General features: G+C 38.9%; 4 protein-coding genes and 3 pseudogenes across 4 annotated transcripts; all 7 read left to right on the top strand.

The window, feature by feature from the left end:
• The first annotated feature begins 2,148 nt into the window (after positions 1–2,148).
• Positions 2,149–3,674, top strand: LOC123685197 (annotated as a pseudogene).
• A 250-nt stretch (positions 3,675–3,924) lies between these two features.
• LOC123685352 (poly(A) RNA polymerase, mitochondrial-like) lies at positions 3,925–4,698 on the top strand. The gene has a single exon (XM_045625009.1). The coding sequence runs from the start codon at positions 3,925–3,927 to the stop codon at positions 4,696–4,698; it is 774 nt and encodes a 257-aa protein (XP_045480965.1).
• A 5-nt stretch (positions 4,699–4,703) lies between these two features.
• Positions 4,704–6,270, top strand: LOC123685351. Its single transcript, XM_045625008.1, has 2 exons — positions 4,704–4,827; positions 4,895–6,270. Exons 1-2 carry the CDS (start codon positions 4,704–4,706, stop codon positions 5,734–5,736), a joined length of 966 nt encoding a protein of 321 aa, XP_045480964.1. The 3' UTR covers positions 5,737–6,270.
• Positions 6,271–10,072: 3,802 nt separating this feature from the next.
• Positions 10,073–11,103, top strand: LOC123685194 (annotated as a pseudogene).
• A 4,945-nt stretch (positions 11,104–16,048) lies between these two features.
• Positions 16,049–17,622, top strand: LOC123685181 (cystathionine beta-synthase-like). Its single transcript, XM_045624800.1, has one exon. The coding sequence runs from the start codon at positions 16,087–16,089 to the stop codon at positions 17,188–17,190; it is 1,104 nt and encodes a 367-aa protein (XP_045480756.1). The 5' UTR covers positions 16,049–16,086; the 3' UTR covers positions 17,191–17,622.
• On the top strand, positions 17,252–17,647 carry LOC123685350 (speckle targeted PIP5K1A-regulated poly(A) polymerase-like). Its single transcript, XM_045625007.1, has one exon. The coding sequence runs from the start codon at positions 17,252–17,254 to the stop codon at positions 17,645–17,647; it is 396 nt and encodes a 131-aa protein (XP_045480963.1).
• A 375-nt stretch (positions 17,648–18,022) lies between these two features.
• On the top strand, positions 18,023–19,841 carry LOC123685182 (annotated as a pseudogene).
• Positions 19,842–22,379: the final 2,538 nt, after the last annotated feature.

Below are 22,379 nucleotides of genomic sequence, written 5' to 3'. Positions count from 1 at the left end.
CATGTTATGCGCAACGTATGATATTGCTTAGCGAATATCATTTGACAGTTGACATTAAATTTGACAACTAGGTATGATAATGCTGAGCGAATCTCATTTGACAGTTGACATTAAATTTGACAACTAATAAGTTCGCGCTGATCATCGCTTCAGAAACCAGGCGTTAGTGTAGTGTTCACATAACATTTTTAATCGTTTTCAATTGTCGTTGAATTTATTTTTTGCACGATAGAACGACTTTTATTAGTAACCCCGTTTGTTACTAGATCGGGAGTGAAAGTCTTGTATCTACCCTCTTTACGAAGTTTTGATTTCTCGGGAATAACTGCAGAACAGCAAAATTCCCAGGCTTTTTGAATTTATTTTTCTACAGAAGATTTGTTATCGCTAATTTTTGTATTATGACTGAATTCAGTTAATTATAATTGTCACTTTGACAATCTACAATCTATTAACTTTCAAGACAACGGCTTCTATTTTATATTTCTTCACAGCATTAACATTAGAGCCACGAATGACTATTTGAATTTTTTGAAAATTTTTTTTATTTAAAGTGAAAAGTGTTTCTATCGTGCAAAAAATGCTATAAGTATCTCGAACGTCAAGGACTACCAATCTCAGACAATTATCGGATATCGGTCAAATGTACTTATCGTTGTCGACACTTCATATACTTTAAATACTTATTATTATTGAATATACTCATTATTATAATATATCATAAGATAATATATTTCTTACTTTTCTCTATTATTTATTATTCAATTTGGAGTATTCATTGATTTTAATGAAATTGATTTATGAGGTCTAGAGTATCCAACCAGTATTGCGAATTAAATTTCTTAATATTCCCATTATCTTGTTTTATACCTAAATCATAGCGATTTCAGGAGCTCAATATAGTGTACCCACATGTTTGATACAGTGGAATACTCCAAAAAAACGTTGGTAAAACAAAATATAAAATAAACTAAAGCCAAAAAGGAGTGGCAAACTGGCAGATGAAGCCTTCTCATAAACTTTGGGCTAATACGAGAACTTCAACGCCTCTGATTCCTTTTTGTAAGTAGAAAAATTTGCGAACTGTTAAACATAAGCTCTTTGCCTCACCAGCGTTTTATAGCCTTCCCTGAACGTCTTGACAATACTGATGTATTGAGGTCAGAATATCTTGATCAATTTGTTTCTTTAAATTGTTAATGATGAGAGAAAACAGGTTTCTATTCTTAGTGTATCATTATATTTGCCATTAGTATTCATTGTTTTCACTATTTGCGGTAGAATACCCAGAAGGTCTCGTATTTTTTGAACGTGTAGAATTAAAAACCTAAAAAAATCCGTAACTTATTTCAATTAGATTTGTTAATAAATCGTCTATTACACCATATACATTGAATCTTTTGAGTTTGAAGAATCAATTATATCCTACATAAAATAGTAAATAGTAAGCTGAATGGACTAGTTTAGTGATGTTGATAATACTATATTTGACAAGATAGAATTAAAATATAGAGCAAAACTGATAAATCAGTGAAAACAATTTTGAAAATCCATCAATAATTGACTGAGAAATAGATTATTTAAATTTACGTATTTTACCGCGGAACGTCTTTGGTCTCCGACTCGTCTGTGACGTCACGCCACTTGCCTGTGATCGCTACACCATACATTACGTTTAAATACTTAACCGCGCCAAGGCTCTCGCGCCGTTTGTAGTTGTACAGTGTAGTTTTTACTCGAGTTTTGTTTTTATGTCACCATAATGGAAGAAGGCTTCGTGAAAGGACAAAGTTATTTTTACTCAATAACTCATTTCAAACCAACCTACACCTTAGTATTTTTATTATCAGAAATAGACAGCTAGTACTGATAGGTACTTATATCAAAATGATCTTCACACACATATGAAGTAGTTTTAGGTCCCATTAAGTCACGCCTCATTAATTTGCACCACTTCCTCCTTTGATTCATGTCATTTGGTACATGAAAAAACAATTTATCGGGGTTTTTAATTGTCGTGCTTGCACACATAGGCACAATACAATATTTGTAGGATTTTTTTTCATTTCAGCCATCGTGTAACGAACAAAACACGACACGAACGGCACAAGTGATTGTACACCAATGAATTCGTAGGCACTCTGCGAATACCAGTCGCCTCGTGTAAGTGCAGACCTCATAACCCAAGCAATCACCTCATCACCAGATAAAAGGTTAACTTTGTCTCAAATCTACGAGTGGATGGTGCAGAATGTACCTTACTTCAAGGACAAGGGTGACAGCAATAGCTCAGCAGGATGGAAGAACTCCATTCGCCACAACCTCAGTCTGCACAACAGGTTCATGAGGGTGCAAAATGAAGGTACTGGTAAATCGTCTTGGTGGATGATCAATCCTGATGCTTAACCAGGAAAATCGGTCAGGAGGAGAGCTGCCTCGATGGAGACCAGTAAGTTTGAAAAAAGGAGAGGAAGAGTGAAAAAGAAGGTTGAGATGCTCAAAAACGGAGGCGTGTTGCATGACACTACACCTAGCCCTAGTTCGTCGATTTCTGAAGGTTTAGATAAATTTCCAGATTCGCCAATTCATGGTGGCTTTCAACAAAGCCCCGACTTCAGACCAAGAGCATCTTCCAACACATCATCGTGCGGGAGACTGTCTCCAATACCGTCTGTGGCTGAGTTGGAACCTGAATGGGAGTCCCCCAGGTACAACAGCAACTACAGTCCTGAATTGGCTGGCAACTACTCTCCCGACACGTTGGCTGGCAACTTGCAACAAGGAATGAAATTAGACTCGGACTACATGGGATACCTGAACGGACATACACCAACACAACAGCCACCCCCGCCACCTCCGTACACAGCCCCCTTCGACAACTTCCCAGGAAGGACCCTACATGCCGCATCACCCTATGGAATCATGCAGTGTCCCATCCACAGGACACAAAACTGCGTGTGTATGTCGATCAAAGTGGAGCGGATGTCACCCACTGGAATGTCGCCCTCCTACCCCCACTCAGAACCCTCTCCAGACCCCTTAGGCAGCCAATATATGCTCAACAGAAACATGCTACCTAGGCCGCCCTCTCCTAGTCCACCTCTGACACCTCAACCAACACATACCGGCATCGCATCTACCATGATGGGCCAACTGATGGGAGCCCTGAACCAGAATCAGTTAGATGACCTGAGCATCTTGGAGCTCCATGGCAGTTTTGATTGCAACGTGGAAGAGCTCATAAAGCATGAGTTGAACATGGACGGCAGCTTGGACTTCAACTTCCAGAACTAGCCCCAAGGAGTGGCCTTAGCCCCTGAAAGCCATCAGACAGTGTTACCAACAGGTCAAGCGAACGGCCCACCACCTTACTCCGCCTCTGTGACGGCGGTTACGACGCCGTCTTGGGTACATTAGCGACGAGAAGAAGGATCGACAAAATCTAGAGCTTGTTGATGCGTAGCAGAGTTTAAGAAGATACCTGTAGTCCATCAGATATTTTATCTGTTGAAAGAAATGTAAGGATGTAACGTTGTTATGATCTCGTGTTATGCTCATCAATAAATATTAATTGTTTGTACAGAAATATTCTATATTTGCTTATTTTTTTATGTTCCGTAAGGGAGACTTGTTGAAAACGAATGTAATATGTTATGTTCACATCTTTTAATTCTCATTTCACACTAGACTATGAAATTATTCTTTCAAGCGCAACTTCAAAGTCCCATAACTTTTTCATTTCTAGAAATATTTCAATGATTCTTCCACATTTTTGTTTCATTCACTTAAATTTTTAGAATTAATCCTTAACAAAAAAATTAAAACTAGTCCATTGTGTGCATATTGAACATTTCTTATCAAAATATTATACATGCTTATTTTTCAGATCGACTCGTAGAAGACCAACTGAGAAATGTGGAATTAATGGAAAAATTGAGTTATATTCCCGACATTGAGGATCAGATAGAACAAGTGGTTAAAACTATATCTCCTGATGAGCAATCTATGCAAACGATTTACAACTTGATTGAGAAAGATTTGGCCAGTGTTTTGTCAGAAGTATTCGTCGATAGTTTTACCATTCGCCCTACGGGATCACGAGTTTCTGGTTTACAGTTACACTCTAGCGATTTGGACATGAATAACTATTTCGAAAAAAGACCATGTAAGGCAAGAAAATGTACGTATAGGGTTGCTGCAGCTTTGTCGGAGAGTGTATTATTCGATAATGTGGTGAACTTGAGCCAACCCAGAATACCCATTGTCAAGTGTCTACATAAAGAAACAGGGTTGAAGTGTGATATGAATTTCAGCTTTTTGAGTGGAGTTGAAAATGACCAGTTGATAAAAAATTATTTATCAGTAGACAACAAGTTGAGATCCGTGGTGCTAGTGATAAAATACTGGGCTCAACTACACGAATTGACTTGTAAAGAGCGAGGTTTTTCCAAGTATTCTTTGACGATGATGTTCATTTTCTACCTTCAGCACGAACATTCCTTCCCCAGTGTTTATGAATTACAAGAAAATACAGTTCCCACAAACCCTACTATTATATGGAACATGAACTTTGCACACATAGAGGAAACATCTGATAAAATAAAAGAAATACACTCAAAATCAATGTTCAGCCTTCTTTTCGGTTTCTTTAGTTATTATGAGGACTTCCTGTACGATTGGTCGTTGGTATCAAGATAAAAATAATGTTGCCTCACGATGCCACAGGCAAAATTGGACCTAAAAACCCTCTGCCTTACAAAATTGTAATAAATGAGCCCAAAGAAGAGCCTCTTCCAGAGTCCCCCAGAACAGAGTTAAAAACGAATAGTGATGACCCGAAAGAACCTTCTCCTAAAGAAGAATGATCATTCAATAAAAGGACTCTGTACATAAGATTCATATGTCATTTTTCCTTATTTTGGAAAACCAATTTTCCAAGTCTTTTTAGAGGATCATAATCTTTGCCAGAAACGTTTCCACCGCCATACTAGACAATTGAAAGAGTTGAAACAGTTTACTACCAAACGCCCAATTTGCGTTCAAGATCCACTAGAACTTGGTCGTAACGTAACATCGGTTGATGAACTCAATCTATCCCGCTTCGTTATGCAATGCTCTACTGCCAGAGAAATTTTGCGCGATGGCGGAAACTTCATGATGATCGATTTATTGTCACCTATACAAGAGTTGAAGGAGTACTTCGATGTATATTTATACATGACAACTAGCAGTGTTCAACACCACAATCAACTTCTCAAGGCAAAAGACGCCTTGGTATCAACCTTCGATCTAAGGGATATCTGGTTCACACGAACAATAAACTTCTGTACCTTGGTTTTCCAGAGAATTCTTGGATTGAAAATAGAGTCGGAAGGACATTTCAGAAATAATCACTCCTACACAGTTTCTTCGAAGCGTCAACCATGGCGGAGTCAAGATGTTGATATGGAGATAATCGAAGAGAAATTGAAAGTGTGCACAATTGATTCGGAAGAAGATCTATGGAACAATTCATGCGTTGAGTCTTGCAGTTCTTGTTCTGATGAACCTGAGTTTAGATGTTCTGTTATGATCACTTCCAATACAACACTGTCTTGTGTAGAAGTGGAGTTCTTTCGGAATGGCTGTGATAAAGATATGTTTTCTACTTTGGCAAGTTACACGTGTAGAAATTTGTTGAAATGGTTTTATAAGTATGAGAATTTGCGTTCAAGATCCACTAGAACTTGGTCGTAACGTAACATCGGTTGATGAACTCAATCTATCCCGCTTCGTTATGCAATGCTCTACTGCCAGAGAAATTTTGCGCGATGGCGGAAACTTCATGATGATCGATTTATTGTCACCTATAGAGAGAGTGAGGTCAGATACACAGGATGTCGAGAAAGGGGAAAGGAAGAAAGACAGAGCAAATTTCAACGTGAACTTCATGAAGGTCGCACTGAAGTTTCTTTCATCACCAACGGAATGTCTATCCAATTAGCTTTCACACCACCAACATAAGAATATAACAAGAAAGATAAACAATGTGATTTCGATAGAGAACCTGGAAAAGTTCACATCAAATCCTCCTTAATAATGAACGGCGTCTGCGTCAGATGGAGGGGTTGGATCGATCTGGAGCGTCTCGACGGCATCGGCTGCCTCGAATATGACGAAGAATTGGGCGCTAAAGAAGAGGCCAGAAGAGATAGCTACATGAAGATGAGATGAAAATTTCCGACTTGCCCTCAGTTTATTTCGATTTGAAATAACTGCATATCTTCGCGTCGTCCATTCCAAAACAACACAAGAATATTTTTGACAAAGGTTGCATATTATATCGCCGATAAAACTATTTTCTTTTTTACATTTTTGTAGATATTGAAAATATTCTTGTCAAACCGAGTTGAATCTAATTGATTTCAAGATTTCATTTGGCAATATATTTTGATTATGTGAGTGTTATGGTACTGATAGTCTGTGATAAACAAGTATTGTTTTTTTAATTTTGTACCGACTGAATATGCTCTTTGTAGCCATGTGTATGAGGAACTCTTGTTTCTTTTGTAATAATGTAAATATATCTCGTGTATGTGTGTATGTGCGGGTAGCGGGTAGGAACCCTTTGGGCAGTCCTATCAGGGAAAATGAATCAATCCCTGCCCACCGCAGATTCCAGGAGTTTTCTGACCCGGAAAACTAGTACCTGTAAGGGTCCCATGCCAAGGGAAACTGGCGAAGTCCACAACGGTTGTGATGGCGGAGATGGGAGACATCGGCACGGTGGAACTAGCGGAAGTGGCAACCTTGTCTTGGGGTTTATAACCAAGATATGATGGAGGGCAGCAGTATCCATCATTACCGGCTTCAGAACGGATTTCTCCAGGCGCAATGGACGTATTCTAAAAACGGCTGGGTACTGCGGTGCAGAAGGCAACGGGAAACCACTGCACTACATTCCCAAGAGAATTCTCTCCTCCATAATGAAAGTCAAAGATACGGTTGATAGTTCGTGCTGCGATCCGACTCGCACTCGGCGCCATACTGATTCCGGGTCGGATGGTGTGAAATATGCTACCGGCTGCAAAGGTGTGAGGAATCAGGTACCTTGCAGAAATTATGTTACTGGAACCAACACAAATATAAATCTCCGAAAGAAAAGGAAAATTGGGACATGGAACATCCGAGGTCTGGTCCAACATTCTGGGAAGCTACAGATCGTCGAGAGAGAGATGAGAACTTATAATCTTGATATTCTGGGACTGTCGGAAACACATTGGCGGAATAGTGGACATTTCAGAACCGCCGAGGGAAACACCGTCTACTTTTCGGGTCCAGAAAATACGAGCTCGAATGGTCTAGCAATAATTGTGCCTCCAAAGCTGAATAACTCTGTGATTGGATACCGTGCAGGAGATGACAGAATAATACATGTCAAGATACAAACCACCACAACAATAGCGCATTTTGTACAAATCTATGCACCAACATCGACATCCTCGGAGGTGGAGATAGAGGCGTTCTACGGTCGTCTTGAGGAGGTTCTTACCGATATTCCAAACCGTGACCTATTGTTCATCTTAGGCGATTTCAATGCCAAGGTCGGAAAATCTTCAGAAGTCGAGCGCGCTGTGGGTAAGTTTGGACTGGGCCAGAGAAATGAGAGAGGAGATCGCCTCTTGGAGTTTTGCATACAACAGAACCTTGCAATTACTAACACTCTCTTTAAACACCACCCTCGAAGACAATTCACGTGGCGGAGCCCAGATGGTCGAACCAAAAACCAGATTGACTACATTCTGATCAAACAACGATGGAGATCGTCGGCCACAAACTGCAGAGCCTACCCTGGAGCGGACTGCGGAACAGATCACCAACTTTTAGTTCTCGATTTCAGGCTTCGTTTTAAAATAGTGTCTCGGAAACTAATAAGAAAGACCATGATACCGCAACCATCAAAAGTCCAGGATTTTAGGCTGGACATAGAAAGTAAACTCTGCCTAGATCAGGTAGAGAGCGATCCTGAAAAAGGTTGGGAATACTTGAAGAGCATAATGGTTGAGACAGCAAAAAAACATACACCACCAAACAACACAAAGCGCAAACCATGGATTACTGATCACTCATGGGATTTAATTCAACGCAGGAAAGATGTGAAGCGCAAGGCTGATGCAGACCATGCCTATAGGAAGCTGTCGAGGGAAGTCCAAAGACAATGTCGCAAGGACAAAGAGGAGTACATAGCTGGTATATGTGAGGAAATAGAGAGGCATGGGATCAGAAATGAGCCTAGGGAATTATTCAACAAAATAAAACTGCTGACAAGAGAATTCAGACCGCAGAACTGGTCCATTCTGGATGCTGGGGGAAATCTGAAGACTGATATGGATGAAATATTGGAAACATGGAGGATTTACTGTGCAGATCTGTACAAGAGCAGGCAGGACCCACCAGAAATTTCATGGCCATGTAGCTATCCCAGAGAGCCAGCGATACTACTATCTGAAGTACAAGAAGCCATTCGATCATTGAAGAAGAATAAATCCCCAGGAATCGATACCGTACCAGGCGAACTCTTTCAAATGTTGGACGAAAAGGGTGTACGAATATTCCACTCAGTCTGTACGGCTATATGGAGCACGGGAAAATGGCCAACCGACTGGTGTACGTCAATATACGTTCCATTACACAAAAAAGGATCAACTACAAAGTGCGAGAACTACCGAACACTGTCACTTGTATCTCACGCCAGCAAAGTCCTTTTGAAAATCTTGAAAACAAGACTGAAAGCATATTTGGACTGCCAAATACCCCAAGAGCAGGCAGGTTTTGTAAAAGGAAAAGGTACTAGGGAACAAATACTGAATATCAGACAGCTGATCGAAAAATCTAGAGAATACCAAGTACCCATGATAATATGTTTCGTCGATTATCAAAAGGCGTTCGACTGTGTGAACTGGGCCAAACTTTGGACAATCCTGGTACATATGGGAGCCCCTGTTCATCTGGTATCCCTCATTAAAAATCTCTATGAATCAAATGAGGCAACTGTTCGTTTGAGCCAGAAGTTCTCGAAACGGTTTAGAACGGAACGGGGAGTCAGACAGGGTTGTGTTTTATCGCCAGACCTTTTCAATATATATGGTGAATTTGTGATGGGAAGGTCCTTGGATGAATGGTCTGGAGGCATAACGATTGCCGGGAAAAAAATCACCAACTTAAGATTTGCTGACGATACCACCCTCATAGCGGCGACGGAAGAAGAGATGGTGGAACTTCTCAGACGGGTGGAATGTGAGAGCAACAATGTCGGTTTGAAAATAAATAAAATAAAGACTAAAATAATGATAGTCGATAGATTCGGCACGTTACGGTTGACGGGCCTTCTGAGCCAATATGACCTGGTAGACAGTTTCAATTACTTGGGTTCTTCCATAACTAGTGATGGAAACTGCGAAGCGGAAGTACGAAGGCGCATAATCATGGCAAAGAGCGCCATGACCCGGTTAACTAAAGTATGGAGAGACCGCTCGATTTCTAAGAGTGTAAAGGTGAGACTTGTTAGAGCTCTTGTCTTCTCTGTCTTCCTGTATGGTGCTGAAACCTGGACTCTGCGGTCGTCTGAACGTCAGAAAATTGACGCGTTTGAATTGTGGTGTTGGAGGCGAATGCTGCGAATACCTTGGACAGCTCATCGCACTAACGTTTCTGTTTTAAGTGAGTTGAAGATAAGAACCAGACTATCGTCCATCTGCTTGCAGCGCGTTCTTCAGTTTTTCGGTCATATAGCCCGCCGAGATGGAGACAACCTGGAGAAACTAATTGTGTCGGGAAATGTTCCGGGTAAGAGAGCGAGAGGTAGATCACCGACTAGATGGACCGACCAAGTTCAACAAAGTACGACCCGCCCATTCTTTCAGGCTCTTCGAGATGCAGAGGATGGAGCGAGGTGGAAACAACTGACCGAGCGTAAAGGAGGGAATCACGATCATCAGCAATGATGGAACGACTAGAGAGAGATACAAGAGTTGAAGGAGTACTTCGATGTATATTTATACATGACAACTAGCAGTGTTCAGTAATGTTGATTGTTTATCAGTGCGGTGAAAGGTTACAATTTGAATTTTGCAATAATTCGTCATTTTGCAATTTAGACCTATACAATTTTTCATTCAGTCATTTTGATATCAGTTTCCATTCGATAATGGATAACAAAGTTATGTCTTGCAAGGCTTCTGAAAAATTAATGAATTTTCGTTCACCCTTGAACGAAACTGCAAAAACTCCTCGTTCCTTCGTTCGAGTTCGACGACTTTTGAATTATTGATTGTTTTCTCAATTTTTCAAATAACTCATCATGGCTTCTCTAGTTTCTTTGAAGCGAAAGTTTGTCGCTGATGGTGTCTTCAAGGCTGAACTTGATGAATTTTTGAGGAGAGAGTTAGCCGAAGATGGCTACTCTGGTGTTGAAGTTAGGACAACTCCAGCTAAGACTGAAATTATCATCTCTGCGACTAGGACTGATTTAGTTCTTGGTGAAAAAAACCGCAGGATTCGAGAATTAACTCGTTTAGTCACAATGAGATTCAACTTTCCTGAAAACTCTGTTGCGCTCTATGCAGAGAAAGTAGCAAACAGGGGCTTGTGTGCTACTGCCCAGGCTGAATCTTTAAGGTTCAAGCTTCTCGGGGGCTCGCTATTCGCAGAGCCTGCTATGGCGTATTACGCTATATTATGCAGAATGGCGCTCAAGGATGCGAGATCATAATTTCTGGCAAACTTAGAGGCCAGAGAGCAAAAGCAATGAAATTTGTTGAAGGACTCATGATTCATTCTGGAGATCCGGTCAACACATATGTCAACACTGCAACAAGACATGTGCTCTTGAGGCAGGGAGTCGTTGGCATCAAGATAAAAATAATGTTGCCTCACGATGCCACAGGCAAAATTGGACCTAAAAACCCTCTCCCTGACAAAATTGTGATCCATGAGCCCAAAGAAGAGCCTCTTCCAGAGTCGCCCAGAACAGAGTTAAAAGCGAATAGTGATGAACCAAAAGAACCTTCTCCTAAAGAAGAATGACCATTCAATAAAAGGACTCTGTACATAAGTTAAAAATAAGGCTTCAGGATGTACTTGGCATAGAAATGGAGATATTCAATCGCCTCACAGAAAAACCGAATGGAAGAAATCTGAAAAAATCCTTCCAAATATACTGCATTCAATAGGAAATACCCCAATGGTGAGATTATCTAATTTAATGAAGAATTCGAATTTGGAATATGAACTACTAGCCAAATGTGAGTATTTCAATCCTGGTGGTTCTGTGAAAGATCGAATTGCCCACCGGATTGTAGAAGATGCTGAAAAAGCAGGAATACTGAAACCAGGCGCTACAATAATTGAACCCACTTCTGGAAATACTGGTATTGGTCTCGCACTTGCAGCTGCTGTTAAAGGGTACCGTTGTGTGATAGTTATATCCGAGAAGATGTCAAATGAAAAAGTGGATGTTTTTTTTTTTTTTTTTTTTTTAATTATTATGAAAAAATTTAATTATTTACAGACAAGACAGTAGATTTTATCAATATAAAACATCAAATACTCAGATAATAATAATAATAATAATAAGTTTATTTGCAATAAAAGATGTACATTTTTCACAAAATTAATATGACGTTACAAACGTGCAAACAAATATAAACAACCCCACTAAAACCGCAGCTGTGTATGGGGTACTCCCAATTCATATGCACTACATGAATTATCTCCGTACACTGAAAACATGTGAGAGTTTTAAACAGATTTATATCAGCATCGAGCAAATGGAAAATCAGTTATTCGAAATCAATCCATGAACTACTTCTCTGCCTATAGTGAGTAGATATCTCCTGAAAATCTTTCTGATTAAGGCTTCACTATTTATTGTACTTATATATGTTCGGTACGCTTCAGGTAAGTAATTGAATATTCTATTTCCAAGGTACGTGTAATTGCGCTGTCCAATAGCTTTTCTAGTTTTTTTGACCTGAACATCACCTGCTACTTTATGTCTAGTTCCATACTCGTGATCGATTTTTCGCAGACTATGCCTGTTCCTATAAACATTAACTATTATATCATGCACGTATAATTGCCGAATGTCAAGAACTTGACTTTCTCCGAAAACAAGGTCCGACGAATAATCATATTTCCTGTTATACATAATCTTTAGGATTCTTCTCTGTAGCACTTCCATCTTCGTCAGGTGTGTATCCAGTATACCACCCCAACTCAGTATACCATATTGTAGACGGGATTGTACAAGTGCGTAATACACAATTTTGAGATGTGTTATATCCAGAATTGATCTCAGGTACCTGAATTTGTACAACATATATCTCAAAGTCTTCGACACCTGGCAAATGTGAACGTCCCATCTTAAGTGGCTGTCTATGGTGACACCCAGATACTTTATGTTATCTGTTCTTGTTATTTCCATAGTGACACCATGGTTATTAATTGTCAGCCTGTTGTACTCTGGTAACTGGTTTTCGTAGCTTGAAAATGGTATGAAATGGGTTTTGTTGAAGTTGATTGTTAGCAATCTGTGATCAAACCAGTCTTTTATTTTGCCAATCTCATGTTCGACAATGAGTTTCAGATCAGCCCAGCTGTCTGCACTGAATAGTATGGCCGTATCGTCGGCGAAACCAAACATTGAACCTTTGAAATGCATTCTCAGCACACCATCCATATAAATGAGAAATAACAAGGGTCCGATCACCGTGCCTTGCGGAATACCATACACCACCTCAGCTTCTGAGCTGTAAGAACCATTGATTTTCACAACTTGTGTCCTGCCTTTCAAGTAGCTTTCGAAGAGTTGATGGGCATTTCCACGTATTCCATAATCATGCAAGGTCTCCAGCAATTGTTTATGGTCCACAGTGTCGAAGGCCCTTGCCAGATCCAGGAACACACACATTGCCGGTCTGCTCTGGTCTACATGGCCGTATATTTCACCCGTGAGGGCAGCTATCGCATCATTCGTTGACATCCCGCTTCTGAACCCAAACTGATTTCTCGAAATCAAGTCGTGCTTCTCCACGTATGATACAAGCCTGGTTTTAAGCGCCTTCTCAAAAATTTTTGACATATTTGTCACGAGTGAAATCGGCCTGTAATTTTCGATCATTTCCTGATTACCACTTTTAAATACAGGAGTAACAATCGACTTCTTGAATACTTGTGGACACTGGCCCGTTTGAAATATACCATTCACCAAGAATGTCAACAGCGGAGCAATCTCCCGTGCTACTTCTTTCAGGTCTTCTGCTTGTATACCATCTATGCCTACGGATTTCTTACTCTTCAGGGAATTTATTATAATGATTATTTCCTCGTCATCCACCGGTGTCAAAAAAAATGAGTTCCCGCTGCGAATTTTTTCTGGAATTTCAGTTGGTGGTTTTTTTATTTTCTCTGCATACTGTCGGCCAATATTCGCAAAGAACCTATTGAACAAGTCAGCTTTGAGTATATCATCCTTTATTCTTGTACCATCTTCACACAAAACATCCTTCATAGGCAATCTCCTCTCCGGCGTGTTCATACCCTTTACAGTTTCCCATAGTTGTTTCGAGCTGTTTCGACTATTCTTTATTTCATCTTGATAGAAGTCCCGCTTGGCAATTTTTATTAGTTTATTTATGAGCGATCTATAATCCAGGTATCTTTGTTTCTTCCAGTTGTTCTGTGGATCTTCTTTGTACTCCCTATGTAGTGCGTTTTTCTTACTTATCGATTCAACCAGTCCTGCTGTTATCCATTTCTTCCTTTTATTCTCGCTCTTCCGAATTTTCATAGTTATCGTGCTCTGTGCGATCACACGACTGAGTGTCTCAGTCAGATAGTAGGCCTGTTTATCAGCAGTATCTAAACTATAGTAAAATGACCAATCATGCATTCTGAGGCTCTCTCTCACCGATTCATATTTTATGCAAGTTCTAGTGCCACCCCGATGTGTCCTCTCTTCAGTATTTTTACAAGGAATTCCCAACATAGTACTCTTATGATCAGTTATGCTCGTATCGAAGACTCCAGAAAAACATTCATCATGTCTGTGTAAATTTTTCATTCTCAAAAATATATGGTCGATGCATGATCTTGACTCGCCCTGTTCTCTAGTATTTTCGTTGACCATAGAGAAATAGCCATGCTCGCTCATTGTGTTCAGATAACACGAAACCAGTTCATTTTCCTTATTAGTATCTATATTCATATCGCCAATAATAACGTGATAATCGGAACTAATATTGTTTACTTGTTTCAAGTAATGTTCAAGATGTACAACAAATTCATCTTCTCTCGATGATGGAGATCTATATAGCGCCGTCACCATAGTTGATTTATTCCCAAACTTGATTTCTGCCTGTACGGCCCGACTCTCGGCAATCTGGACTAGGGCGTGTTTGCAATAAATGTCCTCCTTCAAATAAACGATTACCCCGTCATTCCTATTGAAATCACCTTCATTATACAACATTCGATATCCCTGTATGCTAAACCTTTCACGGTAATCCATTCCCTGGAATGTTTCTGTTAGCACAATCACATCAAACTGGGTGTCCAGTTGATCTAGGAATATCATGATTTCATCAAAATTTTGAGCAATGCTTCGTATATTTTGGTGAAATACTTTCAGAAAGTTTTGATTCATCCGCCTTTCATTCATGATCTTATTCAACTCCATTATGTTGCACAACTCGATCGTATTTACCGGTTCATAATTGCAGTCTCTCACCAATTCCAGCATTTAAAACTTGATCTTTGCCAATTTTTCCCCAAAAAACAACAAAAATATTCCCAAAAAGTGACAAAAAAAAAAAAAAAAAAAAAACCTTAGCTCTGCTTCCTACGAACCAATCAGAAAAACAAAAAAACAAAAATTAATGAAATAACTAGTTCTCACCCCTATATTCTAGTTCTTGTGGTCTGATCGGGTTCTCGGCTTTCTGATAATATCCAACTGTGCCGGCTTTTCTGCTCGATCGATCTTAATATTTACTGGTGAAATATTTGGGGTTCCACTGTCCTCTTGCTGATCAGACAACACTGGATCTGCCCTTGACAGCCTATACGCTGGTAACGGGGTTGAGGGTGCACTGCTTGGCTTGTCTTTAGGGGTTTCTTCTACCTCGAGTTCTTCAATTCCATACAGAGTTCCATCCACTAAAAGTTTGTTTCCCCTAATGACGCACTTTGTGTGATTTCCTTCCTGCTTGATCCTCAAAAGATGTTTTCTCAGTATATTATTTTCCCTTCTTTGGACAGCAGTCAGGTCGTGCGCTATTGCAATTTTTTTTCCGCGCAGCTTATGGCAATTGTTTAGGACTTCCCTTTTTTTGGGATATGAATTGAGCTCAACCTTTATTGGACAACCTACTGCCCTTCCCAGTGGGTATACGTCTCCGATATCACTTTCCTTTAACTGAACACCAATCAACACACTCAGGTCATCACACACGCTTTGTGGTGTTATTTCATCCTCCTTTTTATTCAGCCCAAAAATCAAAATATTCTTCTTATTTTGCTTTCTCTTAAGGCCCTCAACTTCCTCTCTGAGTTCACAGTTCTCTCTTTCCAACAACAGTAACCGCTTTCTCATCTCTTCAAATTTCAGCAGAATTCGAGCTTCACTTGCCTCGATACAATTTCTAATTTCCCTTCGGTTACTCAGGATGTCATCATGGATTTTCTGAACTTTTGCCTCCAATTCGTTCATTTTTCAGAAGAATGCTATACCTTTTATACCGATAAACGTATTCGATACAAACGCTGCAGTGTGTGGAATACCTTAATGAAACTGATTCACTCCTTATCTCATCACAGATGTACTCCGTTCCGTTGTTATTGTTTTTAGTTTCTATAGATTTTCTCACGATTTTTCCCGGAAAACTAGCTGGTAAATTGCAACGATATGGCAAACTCCTGCGGTTGACTGTAATAGCCCCAATTTTCAAAAATTCTGCCGAAAAAAAAACAATCGATCTATGAAACAACTCTCGTTAAATATCAAACACAGAGAAGACGTCTGCACCTGCTCGATAATTCAATCGTTCTATGTTCTATGTTCTTAACGCTCTTGGTGCCGAAGTGGTCAGAACTCCTATCTCAGCTAGTTCCGATTCACCTGAAGGACTATTTGGCGTAACTAACAGACTGAAGAATGAAATTCCCAACTCTATTATTCTCGACCAATACAGTAATCCTGGAAATCCTTTGGCGCATTATGATACAACTGCTGAGGAAATATTGGATCAATGTGATGGTAAAATCGATATGATTGTACTTGGTACTGGTACAGGTGGCACCATGACAGGAATTGGAAGAAAGATCAAAGAAAAATCACCAAACACAATCGTTGTAGGTGTTGATCCTGAAGGTTCCATTTTAGCACTGCCTGAAGAAGTTAATAAAACAGAAACTGATTTTTACGAAGTAGAAGGAATTGGCTATGATTTCATACCAACTGTTTTGGACCGTAATGTTGTTGATGAGTGGGTTAAAATTAACGATCAAGAATCTCTGCCAATGGCTCGTAGACTCATTAAGGAGGAAGGTCTTCTATCTGGAGGAAGCAGTGGTGCAGTTGTTGCTGGTGCTCTCAAAGCTGCCAAAAACTTGAAGAAAAATCAACGTGTTGTAGTTCTGTTACCTGATAGTATAAGAAATTACATCACAAAGTTTGTTTCTGATCATTGGATGGAGTCAAAAAATTTACAAGAACCTGTTAATACACAAAATCATTCGTGGTGGGATACTGCTGTTACAGAAATCACAATGCAACCTCTGACAACAGCTAAACAGTGTATCCAGTGTTTCAAAGTGTTGAAAATGATGAAACTAAGTGGAATAGATCAAATACCAATTGTTGACAATGATGGTTCTCTCGTAGGTGTGGTGACTATGCAGAATTTACTAAATAAACTTATAGCAAAGAAAATAACTGCAAGTGATGAAATATCAACTATAGTTGAGACAATTTTCTCCAAAATATCTAGCTCTGGAACTTTGGGAGTTGTTTCAAGAACGTTGGAAAGGGAATCATTTGTGGTTGTTGTAGACAAAAACGAAGCACTTGGTATAATCACTGCTGTTGATTTGTTACAATTCGTTGCCACAGAAGAAGGTTGCCGAAGAAAAGCAGAAGAAGAATCTGAATAATTGAAAGTGCAATAATTTATTGATATTGTTGTTTCAAAATAAAAATGGGTTGATGTGTGATATGAATTTCAGCTTTTTGAGTGGAGTTGAAAATGACCAGTTGATAAAAAATTATTTATCAGTAGACAACAAGTTGAGATCCGTGATGCTAGTGATAAAATACTGGGCTCAACTACACGAATTGACTTGTAAAGAGCGAGGTTTATCCAAGTATTCTTTGACGATGATCTTCATTTTCTACCTTCAGCACGAACATTCCTTCCCCAGTGTTTATGAATTACAAGAAAATACAGTTCCCACAAACCCTACTATTATATGGAACATGAACTTTGCACACATAGAGGAAACATCTGATAAAATAAAAGAAATACACTCAAAATCAATGTTCAGCCTTCTTTTCGGTTTCTTTAGTTATTATGAGGACTTCCTGTACGATTGGTCGTTGGTATCAAGATAAAAATAATGTTGCCTCACGATGCCACAGGCAAAATTGGACCTAAAAACCCTCTGCCTGACAAAATTGTAATAAATGAGCCCAAAGAAGAGCCTCTTCCAGAGTCCCCCAGAACAGAGTTAAAAACGAATAGTGATGACCCGAAAGAACCTTCTCCTAAAGAAGAATGATCATTCAATAAAAGGACTCTGTACATAAGATTCATATGTCATTTGTCCTTATTTTAGAAAACCAATTTTCCAAGTCTTTTTAGAGGATCATAATCTTTGCCAGAAACGTTTCCACCGCCATACTAGACAATTGAAAGAGTTGAAACAGTTTACTACCAAACGCCCAATTTGCGTTCAAGATCCACTAGAACTTGGTCGTACCGTAACATCGGTTGATGAACTCAATCTATCCCGCTTCGTTATGCAATGCTCTACTGCCAGAGAAATTTTGCGCGATGGCGGAAACTTCATGATGATCGATTTATTGTCACCTATACAAGAGTTGAAGGAGTACTTCGATGTATATTTATACATGACAACTAGCAGTGTTCAACACCACAATCAACTTCTCAAGGCAAAAGACGCCTTAGTATCAACCTTCGATCTAAGGGATATCTGGTTCACACCCTTGCTGCATATTTAGATCGTTTCTCCGTGAAGAACGCACACAAGGGAACTTAGCAGTTTTAGATACAAGATGACCGAGCCGTTTGATGAAAAAGACCTGGAAATCCTAGAGCAGATCAAGAATACTTCAGGTAAAACATTCAGTACTTTGTATTGTAAATGATTTTGTATATTCCTCTAAACAGGAAGCAAGCACTTGAAATCTTATTTGAACTAGCATGTTGATAGATACCACAACTCGCCAGTATTTGAATAGATACTTTTTTTGATGAAAAGAATTATTGTATAATAATATATTTCTCTTTCAGGGTTAATATGGACATAGAGGAAGGAGAGTCTTCTAGCAGTGGTCCATTATCAACCCTAAACAGCCTGTTTTCATTCACAAGTCCTGCAGTCAAGAAACTCCTTGGCTGGAAACAGGGAGATGAAGAGGAAAAATGGGCTGAAAAGGCAGTTGATAGTTTAGTGAAAAAACTAAAAAAAAAAAAAGGTGCAATTGAGGAATTAGAACGTGCCTTATCATGTCCTGGAACACCAAGTAAATGTGTCACAAGTTTCCCATCGTAAAGGATTACCCCACGTTATTTATTGTAAAGTGTGGAGATGGCCCGATCTGCAAAGTCACCATGAGTTAAAGCCATTGGAACATTGTCAATATCCATTCTCTGCCAAACACAAGGAAGTCTGCATCAATCCTTATCATTATAAGAGAGTGGAAAGCCCAGTTTTACCGCCTGTTTTGGTTCCAAGACACAATGACTTTGTACCCGGTCATTCATTACTTCCATTCCAACAACTTGTTGAGCCGAATATGCCCCAAAACGTGAGCTATTCTCAAAATGGTTTCAATTCCAATCAAATGAGCCCTAGTTCGCCGTTGTCTAATGTGTCATCACCCGGAAGTGTTTCATCTAATCCCCAATCACCATATGCCAATCTTGCAGAAACCCCTCCTCCTGCTTATAGTCCTACAGATGAAAATAATGTAAATCCAAACAACAATCAGAATCCTGAACAAAGTTTAGCCAATGATGTCCAACCAGTGGCTTATCAAGAACAACCATTCTGGGCCTCCATAGCTTACTACGAGTTGAATAGTCGGGTAGGTGAGGTATTCCATTGTCATTCCACCTCAGTTATAGTGGATGGATTCACAAACCCTAGCAACAATTCCGACAGATTCTGTCTTGGCCAGTTGAGCAACGTTAATCGTAACTCTACTATTGAGAACACTAGGCGACATATAGGCAAAGGGGTGCATCTGTACTATGTGAATGGTGAAGTTTATGCGGAGTGTCTTTCTGATTCTCCGATATTTGTGCAATCAAGAAATTGCAACCATCACCACAATTTCCATCCATCTACTGTCTGCAAAATACCGGCTTGGTCGTAACGTAACATCGGTTGATGAACTCAATCTATCCCGCTTCGTTATGCAATGCTCTACTGCCAGAGAAATTTTGCGCGATGGCGGAAACTTCATGATGATCGATTTATTGTCACCTATACAAGAGTTGAAGGAGTACTTCGATGTATATTTATACATGACAACTAGCGGTGTTCAACACCACAATCAACTTCTCAAGGCAAAAGACGCCTTAGTATCAACCTTCGATCTAAGGGATATCTGGTTCACACCCTTGCTGCATATTTAGATCGTTTCTCCGTGAAGAACGCACACAAGGGAACTTAGCAGTTTTAGATACAAGATGACCGAGCCGTTTGATGAAAAAGACCTGGAAATCCTAGAGCAGATCAAGAATACTTCAGGTAAAACATTCAGTACTTTGTATTGTAAATGATTTTGTATATTCCTCTGAACAGGAAGCAAGCACTTGAAATCTTATTTGAACTAGCATTGATGAAATAATTGATCAATATTGATTGGAATTCGTAACGGAAAATTTCAAATAGATATGATGATTGCTAATGTAACTAAAAATTTACTTACTTTCTTTATGTAATGTTCGGGATACCCTCATCTTTCTGGGGAATTCCTTATTCTCCCGGATCTCCTTAAACCTGGAAAATGAAGGACAGAAAATTAAATTTTCAAAATGAATATGCTGAACCATAGAATAAAATTATAAAGCTAACGTGATGAAATTTCAAATCGGGATTCTGTGATCAAGTTCATTATGCAGACCTCCCGAAAAATGTAGTCACCTTTTTTGTATTGGAAACCTTGAAAATCTACCAAATACATCTTGAGTTATAATCTCGGTTGTGATATACTACACGAAGAACACAAATTCACAAACAGTTTTGATAAGAACTAAACGTTTATATAGCCAAGGGAACTTCACAAACAAATCTGATGTTGACTGTTGGTAGTAACTACTCGGTTGTCGTTTATATATAAATTGTGGTGGGGATATAAGAATTGAACACCGAATCGGGACACAGAATTTCAATTCTTTTCATGAAAAATTATTATGATTTTTTCCTCTTCATGTCCATTCCTTCGGTTTTCCTCTGGATTCATCTCTTCATCTTCAGGAATTTTCATTTTTGGTGGACCAGTTTGGTTTACTGTTAACCTCGTTGGATAGATCCTCTATCTATCTTATCACATTGAGGTATGTCACTGTTGGTAAAGTCATTAATAAACATTGAAGAAGTTAAAGGACTCAGATAATTTTGATCAACGGACGAAGAGGTTAAGGGTATACTGTTGATAATAGCTTTACAGTCTCATAAAACGGTAAGCAATTCTTCATAGTCAACTAATGCTTTTCCTAAATTCTTCCTTATTACATCTCAGACAATGCGAACCTCTTCGATATCGATTCCCTTGTCGTCATGGATTTTTCGAAACTGTCCCCAGAATCCAATACAATTTTCGACATTTCCATCGAATTTTTTGAGTTCGATTTTGGGAAAACGGAATTTGCTCTTGTGCTTCTCACTGCTGCATTCCTGGGATGTTTCATGGTCTTCAGGTATCTTTTTCAACTGAAATTCACATTTGGATTTTTGCCTTATGAGTTCTTCTCGGTAGAATATTCTACCTTGTCCAATTCCTCTTCCAAATCTGATTCTTTGGCACCATCAGTAGTAGCCTAAATGGAATTTCAGACTGTAGCCAGGCCAGTCGACAAAAGACCACACGTAAAAATAGCACATTCGAAATTCTGAAAAATTCTTACAATGCCTTCTGCTAAGGGTACATCTACTTCTCCTCGTCTTCCTAATCCTACAAACCCCGTCATCGTATCCATCTCATTTACTCGTAATGAATAAAATACATTCGCAATAATAAAATTTGGAGACACCTCTACAACGAATAGATCAGGTGTATTTTGTGACGTTCGCATTGATACGGATTTTTTATATAGTTGATCTCCATAATCGAGAATATTATCAACTATTGTAGTGTTCCATGAACTGAATGGTAGTACTTCACTATAAGCTACTGCCACTGCCGCGTTTGTTGTGCATTGATGATTGCGTGACTGTAGACTAAATCTCAAATCATTCTGACTTCGCGTTCCCCTGATAATACTCGTATCCCTTACAAAATTAACTTCCGCATCCTCAACATAATTCAAATTGTCATTTTTAACATGTTCGAACGGCGGAGGTACTTTCGTTTGAGAATTTGTCTAATTGGAAATATCTAAAAAAATTATTTGAAGTGAGTATATTTTAGTATATATATAAGATACACACAAATACAATGATGATACATGATGATGATGATTCAAGACAGAGATGTTTGAAAGCAATTTTATCTTGTCACTATTGAGAGATTTAATCATGAATCATGAATTCAGTCATGGATCATATAGATTCTAAAGTAGGTATGTTCTGACATCAAAATTACATTGTTATAATTCATTCCATTTTAATTGCGGAAGATAGGTTATTTTTCATTTGGAGTATATGGGAAAAATTTCAATCCATCTTAAATATGAAAAGATTTGAAAAAACTGTCAATTTTGTATTGATCTTTTTGTGATAATTTGCTTCAAAGTATAGTATCGCCACATCAAGACTTTCTCGGAATAAATGAAACATAACATATAAATTCATGAAATATACCTACTCGAATAACTTATTCCATTATTCAGATAATTAAATTATTCACAATTAATTCTTAATCAAATTAATGC

Source organism: Harmonia axyridis, chromosome 7, assembly GCF_914767665.1.
Source record: "Harmonia axyridis chromosome 7, icHarAxyr1.1, whole genome shotgun sequence".
Classification (NCBI taxonomy): domain Eukaryota; kingdom Metazoa; phylum Arthropoda; class Insecta; order Coleoptera; family Coccinellidae; genus Harmonia; species Harmonia axyridis.
The sequence above is the reverse complement of the archived record's forward strand: the minus strand, read 5'-3'. Positions and strand labels throughout refer to the sequence as shown.

What these genes read in the sequence shown, in the direction of transcription:
- LOC123685352 (XM_045625009.1), top strand. Translation starts at nt 3,925, where the DNA reads ATGGAAAAATTGAGTTATATTCCCGACATTGAGGATCAGATAGAACAA.
- LOC123685351 (XM_045625008.1), top strand. Translation starts at nt 4,704, where the DNA reads ATGTTGCCTCACGATGCCACAGGCAAAATTGGACCTAAAAACCCTCTG. An exon ending in AACAGAGTTAAAAACGAATA is followed by an intron (nt 4,828 to 4,894) that starts GTGATGACCCGA and finishes TCTGTACATAAG; the next exon opens with ATTCATATGTCATTTTTCCT.
- LOC123685181 (XM_045624800.1), top strand. Translation starts at nt 16,087, where the DNA reads ATGTTCTATGTTCTTAACGCTCTTGGTGCCGAAGTGGTCAGAACTCCT.
- LOC123685350 (XM_045625007.1), top strand. Translation starts at nt 17,252, where the DNA reads ATGAATTTCAGCTTTTTGAGTGGAGTTGAAAATGACCAGTTGATAAAA.